General features: G+C 39.8%; 1 protein-coding gene across 1 annotated transcript in view; it reads left to right on the top strand.

Annotated features, from left to right (window-relative positions):
* The first annotated feature begins 4,642 nt into the window (after positions 1-4,642).
* LOC122045472 overlaps positions 4,643-10,867 on the top strand; it is a 41,605-nt gene continuing 35,380 nt past the window's right edge. The window contains exons 1-2 of the mRNA XM_042605701.1: positions 4,643-4,679; positions 4,769-4,893. Of these exons, the coding sequence (XP_042461635.1) occupies positions 4,773-4,893 (121 nt within the window). The 5' untranslated portion in view covers positions 4,643-4,679; positions 4,769-4,772. The remainder of the gene's footprint in view (positions 4,680-4,768; positions 4,894-10,867) is intronic.

The raw sequence follows: 10,867 nt of genomic DNA, 5'->3' as shown, positions 1-10,867 counted from the left end.
TGCTTGAGGCTGCTCCTTCTTGAGGCTTTGTGCTTGGGGCTCTGGCTGATAATATCCTATATCAGGCTCGCGATAAGGTTGTTGAGGAAATACTTCAGGCTGCTTTCTTTTGGAACCCCGATCTGAAACAGGGAGGGGCTCCTTGGAAGCTTCAGCAGGGGCTTGTCGTAGTCGTGAGACAGTTGCCTGTCTCTCAGAGGCTGGCAACCTTTTGGCCTCCTTGAAGAGCTCGTACTCTCCAGCGGTCATAGTAACGTGAATGCGGCCAGACTCCTCCATCGTCACGTTCCAGAACAGGTTATTGTGTTCCCACAGACGGCGCCAAATTTGATCCCGTCCGGAAGCTGAGTCGGATGAAGGCGGACCTTGCTGTGCTAAAATTTGACGGAGAGTCGTTGAGACGCTGAGTCAGCGAGGTACCCCCTGGACAAGTTCGCACGAGCGGTTCTACAGAGAGAAATGATCAGGATGATGACGCTATTGATCTGCACACACTCAGACGAGTCCACCGGTTGTTAGAGACCAGAAACCAGGGAAAAAGTCTCCTGGTCAGGCCCTCTGACGCTCAAGTCAGGTACTTTTTCCCCAGAAATCACAGAAAAAGCATGAAAAGTAAAAGACTAGTAAGAAATGACGAGTGAGCGTACCTATATAAGGGACAAAGCATCCCTTTTTATACTGCAACTGAGACTTTTGGAACCTGGCGAATGTCAGGGAATGTCGGGTGTCAGGCTCTGTCTGGCGGTGGTCGACACGTGGCTTTCTCTTATAGGCTGGCGGAGGAACCAAGAAGAGTATGAGCCTCCCACCGTTAGAATATTCCCTGACATGTGATGATTATTCTCTGACAAGTGGTTACGATTCTTTGCATGCTTATTTGTCATGTAGTGTCCGACCTCCTGACCCACCTTCGTCTGTGTCATTCAAAGTATGTACATCTCGACGACCTGCTGATTCCCGACTGCCTCTGCTTATTGCTATCCCAGGCAAGTACGTTCCGACCTGCACGCTGTGTCTGATTCCCTACCGCCTCTGCTTATTGCTATCCAAGGCAAGTACGTTCCGACCTGCACGCTGGGTCTAATTCCCGACCCGCAACTGCTTATTGCTATCCAGGGCATGTACGCTCCGACCTGCACGTTGGGTCTAATTCCTGACCCGCATCTGCTTATTGCTATCCAGGGTATGTACGTTCCGACGTGCACGTTGGGTCTAATTCCCGACCCGCATCTACTTATTGCTATCCAGGGCATGTACGCTCCGATCTACACGTTGGGTCTAATTCCCGACCCGCATCTGCTCATTGCTATCCAGGGCATGTACGTTCCGACCTGCACATTGGGTCTAATTCCCGACCTGCATCTGTCCGCTGTTATCCATGGTATGAACGTCCCGACCTGCACGCTGGGTCAGCTTCCCGACCTGTATCTGTCCGCTGTTATCCATGGTATGAACGTCCCGACCTGTACGCTGGGTCAGCTTCCCGACCTGTATCTGTCCGCTGTTATCCATGGTATGAACGTCTCGACCTGCACGCTGGGTCAACTTCCCGACCTGTATCTGTCCGCTGTTATCCATGGTATGAACGTCCCGACCTGGACGCTGGGTCAGCTTCCCGACCTGTATCGCTTCATCGGAAGTTTTATTCAGTATACCCATCCAGTCAATAAGCTGGCTCCCTAATCGCACTCAATCCCTGATTATATCTGATCCGTGGATCCGATTCTCAATCGACTTTGATCCTGTGGGTCAGGTCCATTTTCGATTCCCTTCGAGGTCAGATCCGGCCCATCTCGTAAATACTGTCCTTTGACCAGTCCCTTAACTGAAGCTTTGACTTTAGCCACGTGTGTCGGAATCTTGACCTTCTTGTAATTCTGATTCTTGACCTCCACGATGGCATTGTCACGGAGGCTAGACTTTTGACCTCCAGGCTGGTATAACTTTTGACTAGCCACGAGGGTTAGACTTCTGACCTCCAGGCTGGCGTGACTTCTGACCCTTCTGTGGCTTTGACTCCGCGTCAGATCATCTCACAGACCCCATATTCATACACCATATCAATAATAATAATAATGTGGTGTGGGAATTGGTCTAAAAACGTAAGGCATTGGGATGAGTTTTTATGAGTATTTTTTGATTTATTTAGGTGTTTGGTGAAAAATTTTCATAGGACTGGATGATCGTTTTTAGGATTAGTTAATAGGAAGAATTAGATATTTAGATTATTAAATAATAATAATAATAATAATAGAAAAAAATTATTGTTTGTAAGTGGTTTGTAAAAAGAAAATAATGATAAGATGCTTATATATGAATTTGTAATCATGCTACAAAGATTATTCAATACACATTCATACTCGGGATATACAACTCCAACGTAGCTAAAGCATATACCCGCTCAAGAGGAGGCTACCTAATCCTAATGTTCAAGTTAAGAGAGGTTATATGATAAAACATTGTTATCAATCAAGTGCATTAAGGCTCGTGATATCTAAATGGGGCGTTCAATCATGAGATGCCAGAATTCTAAGTTATTCATCGTGAGCACTTTCCGATTTATCTTGATGAGACCGGACCGATCGTCCCATGTTCGATGCTACCTGGTTCATTATATATGATATCTAAAATATAATAAATCCTACCCCAGGGGTACAATGCAATGATAATACATTCAAGTTTGTTTATATTTTATAATCGACTATCTAATGACTAATGTTCCGTATACTTGGGAGAACGGTAAATAAAACTAAGGAAAAGTTTTCATAGTAAAAAAGTTTTCGTCGTTTACTTTATTAAAATTTTAAGAGTGAAGAGATGCGCAATCCATCAACGGATAATTTTTGAGCTAAAATGGATCATCTCAAAATCAAGTGGAAAGCAGCGAATGGAAAAAAATAATGTATGTACCTGATGCGGTGATAAGAAGGGGTCCACCTTGGGAAAAGTCTTCGCCACAATGGAGGTCAAAGTCAAGGCAGTCGACGCCCCACTATCACTGGCCGGCGCGGGCGAGTGATTTGCCCGACCAAGATATGAAAGGCCCGATCCGACATCACTACTAGATCGGCCACCAACTGAGCTAAGATGCTCAAGACATGAATGAACGCCAAGTGTCTGCAGAAGCAGGCCGAGCGGCTACTCCGCTCGACCTTACATTAAAGCTCAGATCAGCAGAGTAGAGTCACGGCCAAGCGAACCACACACGGACAACACTATTACAGTCGAGCGACTATCCCGTTCGATCAAGATACACGTGCAGCAACCAGACAATGGAAGTATCGACCTAGCGACTACCCCGCTCGGTAAGTAGTTGACTCACCAACAAGATAACAGACTCTAGGCGAGCGACCATCCCGCTCGGTCCAACTATAGACGACACATGGATAGGGGGATTTCAGCTGAGCGGCTATTCCGTTCGGCTGAGCAACAGACACAGTAGGATATCCTTCAAAATCCTTTTGGGAGTAAGTGCCGCCGACGGGCGGCATGGTCAGACAGAGGATTGTATGGCGGAAGCTTCCATTGTATATGCTCGACCTGTTAAGGTACTGTGTCAGGGATACTTTACTGACATGTCTCTTCAGGGAAAGTTTGGGCTTGCGTGCTCGCTTTAAGAAGCGTGCACACACACTACAGGAGCCTATATAAAGGGGGGGGGGGGTCCAGGCATCGACGGAGATATGATTTTCTCGCAATTTCTACAGTTGCGCTACAGTCCCCTTTGCTTCCTGCTTTGTTGGAGACTGACTTGAGTGTCGGAGGACGATCGTCGGGATCGCTTCCCTGGCTCGACACTGACGCTGCTTGTGTCACAGGTGGGAGTGAAGTCCCTCGAAGGTCAACAGGAGTGTCACGTCCCCAACATCCACCTCCTCGACTTTCGGACAGGATCAATACATTTTTTCATTTACAAAATTATATATATATATATATATATATATATATATATATATATATATATATATATATATATATATATATATATATATATATATATCTTTTTAATCTTATTACATTTGTAATATATTATTTGTTAAATAATACTATTTTTTCCAATTATAAAAATTATATCATATATATATATCCACTTTCCTCACTGTAAACAAACATCTAGAAAAAAGAGATTTCTTTAGAAAAAAGAGATTTCTTTTCGTTTTTATTTTCTTCCAATACTCCTAGATTTATTTAATTTCATTCATTTATCATTCACTCCTTTAAATAAATAGAGTATAAGAGTTGGAGGAATTTTTATCGACGGATAATTGATTTCTATTCAATTATAATAAATTTGATCATAATTACATCCTTGGACAAGTAGATAATGGTGGCAAAAGGTGAATATGTTCGCCCTAGGGCCTCCGTCAATCCGTCCCAGGGCCACTCACGGACGGCAATTAGTCTTTGGAATAATGACTAGTACATAAGGGAGACATTTACCTCGACTTTTATTTTTTAAACTCCAGACCTCATGATGATAATATCTCATGCGCTAACCAGTATACCTATCCGAGGAGCTGAGCATGCATCATCATTAAAAAAAAAAAAAAAAAAAAAAAAAAAAAAATGAAGCAATTTATTAAATTTAAGAAAACCTCGTATTGGTCATTTTCTTTATATTCATCGAGGATAATAAATCGGCTCAGGTCGGCTCATTTTCAGGAAGTCGGTCTAAGTCGGTAATTCAAACACGAAAATTCATTCATCTCTCTGTCTCTCTCATCTCAATCCCTCTCTCATCTCATCTCGTTCGCCTAATTCGTTTCAGCTTGATGGAAAAGGGTACGAAAACGGTCGCCGAGCTCATTACGTCCCTCAGAAATCTCCGTCTTGCTCTGGAATCCCTCGTCAGTGAACAAAACGACCTACGAAAATACTTTCGTGATTCTTTCTGTAAGATTATCTTCCTATCCTTGATTTGCCTCTCTTTGGTTGTATTGGATTATTTTGTTTCTAGCTATGAGGGTTTTGTTGGACCTGATATGTTCGAGTGGTAATACCTGTACGAATTGTCAGTATTTTTTTTTTTGGTGTGTTTTGCATGAATGATAACTATGGTGTTGGAGGAATTCTAGGCCGCTTTATTACTAATAGGTTTTATGCACTGATTTGTGAGAATTATTGAGAAAGAAAACCATTCATGTTCTACTATTGAGCTGTTCTATTAAGGACTTAGTGTAGGAAATGGGGAACGTGGGCAAGCCCACGTTACCCACTACTCTTGAGGAAAAAAGTCCCTTTTATGGGATAATTCCCATATAAAGGGTGCGTCCAAAGGTAGTTCAAGAAGGGGTGTGGAAAAACGAGAGGAAGAAGAACATCCGAGGCTGCGGGATTTGGTTCGTGGAATTATGGAGAGCTTTCCGATTTTGTGATCGTTCTTCTGACAACAAATTCTGCCGTCGCCAATTGCAGATCTACGAGAGATCGCTATAAGTTTTTACAAGATTTTATCATGCTATAGAATTGCTACATTAGTATCAGAGCAGTGTTAGTTCTAAATGCAGATAAATCCCTAAATCCTTACCGCTGCGTTGAATCCATTTTATGGTTTAGTTCTGTTCGTTTTGTATGCTGGGCAAAATCGCGACTGAGTCGTGATTAGCTACTATTGCCAGACCCCAACGGAGTTTGTCTCCGTCTTGTTTTATCGTAACCAAGCAAGATTGCGTTCATGTTGCAATCTGCCACAGTCGCCGACGCCGAAAACAGCCATGATCAGTGGCTGTAATAAGACCTCGAGGGAACACCCACGGAGTTTGTCTCCGATCATGGCCGGCGGCGTGCTCATGGCTGCCTCTCATAGTTTTTGTGTAACATGGCACTGACGACCCACGTTCGTCGCGGGTGAGGTGGTGTGCGACGTGGGCTCGTGGCAAAGAAATGAGCGGCGGCGAAAAACGTGGAGTTGAAAAAACGTAGTTAGTTTCTGTAGAGTTTTTTTTGAACCATTAAGTTTTTTTACTCTTAGCATTAAACTCTGATTAATTAATGCATTAAAAAAAAGCGTGAGATTTGATTCTCACGATTCATGCATGCAAATATTAAATCATTTGCAAAAAAGTAGGTTTTAAAAACAGGTTTTTTTTAATCGTTTAAGTCCAAATCAAAATGGGATTGAACCAGATAAGTCCAATCAGACCCAGATTTGATTTTAAATCAGTGGTTGATTTAATTGGACTTAGACTAGATATGATCAAATGACCAGATTTGTTCTAATGGGTCAGATTTGATCAAATGATTAGATTTATTCTAATAGGTCAGACTTAATCCAATGGGCATTGGTTTGATCAAACGTACCTGAGTTTGATCAATAGGTCTGAAATTGACTGAAATGAGCTTAGATCAAACAGTAACAGAACATAGGTACAGAAAATCCATGTCCAATTAGATTTGTTCTAATTGAGGACAATGAACCAAGCTTAGGATCTCGATTCCCGACCGATCCGATGGGTCAGTAGACCTAGACTCCTGAAAATCGAGAAGATTTATTTTTCTTGATTTATTATGTTAGTTCTATGCCTGTATAAATTGAATTAAGCCGGTTTTATATTGGTTAATCGATTTTGTACTAACTTAATTTCAATTTTTTCAGATGACTAGTCACGATATACGACAACATGAGCTTTGGGAGGAGATTAAGGAGCTTGATTATGACTTGATTTACGGAGTCGGATGGCTTATTGGTCGGCTCAATCGGTTGTTCTGGAAACTCAAGCGAGAAGAGTTTCTAGGCCAAGACACACAAAAGATGAGCTTTGGTTTATTCATTGTCGGAACAAATTAGGCAGATAACACTCCAACTTTGGGATGATTCTGAAGGGCACATCTCATATTCAGAGATGTGCAGACATTTACTTCATTTAGCTTGGGGTCCTGAAGAATCAGAAGAAGATCCAGATGAATCTGAAGAGGATTCAGAAGAAGATCATGAAGAATCAGAGGAGGATCCAGATGAGTGTGTGGAGGATCCAGAAGAGGATTCGATTGTAGATCCGATAGAGAATCCTGAAGTTGTCTCACCTGTGATTACCCTAAATGAGTCCAGGATGAAAGGAATTATGTTGGCCACTGCACTAGTGTCTGTAGCCTATCTAGTTTATTAGAGTTCTGTTATTGTTATTATGTATGAACAATATTAGTCCATTTCGTTCATGTTAGTTTGTTATATGTTAACAATATGAAGCATATTTATATTAATGATATGTTCATTCATATGTTTGTTTATGCTGATTACTCTACATGATGTATGATACTATTTGATTAGTTCATTATGAGTATAATAAATAATGATTTGTTCATTAGTTAGAATGTGTGTAATAGTATTGATCAATATTGATTTGATTGATCATACGAATGATGAGTAAAAACATAGTTATCATTTGATTTTGTAAACCAACTCAAATTAATATTTAGTCAATTATAAATTGCATACATATGAATTAGAATACTTAATAATGTGTTTATTTACGATAGATTATGACAACCAAAAACATTATAACTGAACTCAACAAGGGTGAAAAATTTAATGGGGATAACTATAAGATCTGGCACCTCAGGATACAGTATGTACTTGAGGAACAAAAAGTTTTGGAGACTGTAAATTAAGTTATGATAAAACCTGTAGATTGCCCCACTACACAACACAGACGAGATCTTGATGCCTATAAGGCATGGAAGAAAAAGGACTCCACTGCGGGCATATTGATTAGTTCAATAATAGATGACCTAGCTTTTGAGTATGAGTCATTTCTTTCGGCTCATGCAGTCTGGGTAGCCCTTAAGGAGAAATAAAGTGGAGTAAGTCTGAGCAAGCTTCGACAGCTGACGATCAAGTTTGACAACTACAAGAAGCGTCCGAATGTGTTAATGGTTCAACACCTCAGAGAGATGTCGAATATGATTTGGGAGCTTTGCTGGTCATGAATTGACAGATGAATAATAGGTTTAAGCAGTTATTCGTTCCCTTCCAGATTCTTGGGAGACCATGAAGCGGACCCTAACTCACAGTGAGAGTATCAGGACTTTCACTAATGTCTCATGCCATGTAGAATTAGAGACGGAGAGACTTAAATCCGCAAGGATTTCTGGACTAGCCTATGTGGCTGTCGGTTTTGTTGGATCATGTGGATCTATGAAAAAGAAATGGTTCAAGAAAGGAAAGGGAAAGAAGAAAGAAACTATTACTGTGGGACAAGCCCAATCAAGAAGATAGGAACGAAGACTAGAAAGAAGACTAGAAAGAAACCTAAAAATAAGTTGATTTGTTTTAACTGCGGCAAGAAGGGTCACTTTGCTCGGGAGTGCATTGAGCCGAAAGAAGTAAATCCAGGCGTGTCTTCTTTTCCTGAGCATTTTGTTGCTAGCTCAGTGTTGTTATCTTATTCTTATTCTTTATGGATTATAGATTCGGGAGCAACCAAACATGTAGCTCGGAAGTGAGTTACATTTATAGAGTACCGTTGGGTACCAGATGACAACAAATAAATCTATGTAGGAAACAATGCAAAAGTTGAAGTCAAAGAGTCGACACTTGCAAACTCAACCTCCGTGGTGGTAGTGTTTTTTTTCTACATGATGCCCTATATGCTCTTGAAATTTGACGAAATCTTGTTTACGTTACGTGTCTTCTTGATTTAGGATATTGTATTAATTTTTACAGCTGATGTGTTAAACTTAAGATTGACTCTGTGTTAATCGGATATGGTTTTTTAACAAATGATTTTATGGTTCTTGATGTAGAACGTCAATTCTGCTATTGAAGGTTGTTTTTCAAACATTGCTCTAACTAGTGATGCAGGTATAACTGATTAGGTTTGACATGCTAGATTAAGACACATACGACAAGAACGTATGAATCGGTTGGTTAGAGAGGGTCTATTGGGCACTCAGGCTAAGATTAACTTGTCTATATATGAGCATTGTCTTGCTGGAAAAGCAACTAGGAAATTATTTGGTAAGGCTATTAGAGCTGAATCATCATTGCAATTAATTAATTTAAATATTTGTGGTTCAATGAATGTGAAGGCTAGACATGGACCTTCCTATTTCATTACATTTATTGATGATTTCTCTCATTTCGGTCATGTGTATTTGATTTCTCATAAATCTGAAGCATTGGATTACTTCATTCGTTATATGAACGAAGTTGAGAATCAAACAGAATGTAAAGTTAAGACTTTACGCACTGACTATGGAGGGGAATATTTGTCTGATATGTTCAAGACAATATGTAATAATAGAGGGATTATTAGACAGTTGACAATCCCTGAAACTCCACAACAAAATGGGGTAATTGAAAGAAGAAATAAGACTTTTCTTGAAATGATTAGGTCTATGATGACACAGGCTAATTTACCTATCTCCTATTGGGGAGATTAATTATTAACTGCGACCTATATACTTGACAAAGTGCCTTCAAAATTAGTTTCATATATCCCATATGAACGTTGGACAGACAGAAAATCAGATTTAAGTAATCTGAGATCCTGGGTCAGCTGCTTATGTTCATGATAGTTCTCACAAGTATGGAAAACTGGGACCTAGGGTAAGAAATGTATCTTTATTAGATATCATGAAACCTCTAAAAGTTATGTTTTTATAGGTGAGCAACAAGATAGAACCATCTTCGAAATAGATTCAAGAGATGCGACTTTTCTCGAAACAAAGTTCCCAACCAGAGGTAATGTTGATAAAAATGTTCCTTTATTTGAGGAGGATGAGATATTATCAACAAGAGAGGTGTCAAAAGGGATGCCTGAGTCTAGTCAACCAAGTGGGAGTGATATGCCAAGTCATGAGTTGACTTCTCAATAACCCAACTTACGAAGAAGTGTTCGTAAAATAAAACCTAAGAAGAGGTTTGATATTGAGAATGAGGCATTGATAACACTTCCAGTTGACGATGACGAACCTCAATCCATTGAGGAAGCATTAAAATGTAAAGTTAGAGAAAAGTGGAAAGCTGCAATGGTTGAAGAAATGGAGCCTATGATTCAGAATCATGTTTGGAACTTAGTCGATCTTCCCCCAGGCCGAAAGGCTATTGGGAATAAGTGGATTCTCAAGATAAAGATGAAAGCTAATGGATCGATTAATAGATATAAAGCTCGTCTGGTTGTAAAAGGATATACTCAAATGGAGGGTATTGATTTTGAAGAGACATTTTCTCCCGTAGTAAAATTTATATCAATACGAGTTATATTTGTCTTTTGTGGCACATTATGACTTGGAATTACATCAAATGGATGTAAAAACTGCTTTCCTTAACGATGAGCTTGACAAGAAAATCTATATGGTTCAGCCAAAAGGTTTCATTGCCGAAGGCCAAGAGGAGAAAGTATGTAGACTTAAAAGTCTATATATGGACTAAAGCAAGCGTCAAGACAATAAAACATAAGATTTAACGAAATCATTTTATCTTATGGTTTCAAAATGATCAATGAAGATCATTGTGTTTTCCTAAAGAGGGAAAAAGGAAAGTATATCATTTTATCATTATATGTTGATGATATGCTGATAGCTGGAAATGACATAAGGTATGTGAATGAAGTCAAGAAGTGACTATCATCGTAATTGAAACTAAGTACATTTTAGGGGTGAAGATCATTAAAGATCTTCTTAAAAGACTTTTGGCTCTATCACAAGAGTCTTATATAAATAAGATATTATATTATTTCAGCATGTCTAATTGCAACATAGAACATACACCTATAGTGAAAGGTACTGTTTTGAGCAAGAGTATGTGTCCCAAAACTCTAGAGGAAATAGCTGAAATAAATAAAAAATCATATGCTAGTGCTATTGGTAGTTTGATGTACACTATATTGAGTACACGTTCCGATATCAGCTATACTGTTGGCTTAGT

This window comes from Zingiber officinale, chromosome 2B (genome assembly GCF_018446385.1).
Source record: "Zingiber officinale cultivar Zhangliang chromosome 2B, Zo_v1.1, whole genome shotgun sequence".
Classification (NCBI taxonomy): domain Eukaryota; kingdom Viridiplantae; phylum Streptophyta; class Magnoliopsida; order Zingiberales; family Zingiberaceae; genus Zingiber; species Zingiber officinale.
This window is presented reverse-complemented; position numbering and strand designations above follow the sequence as displayed.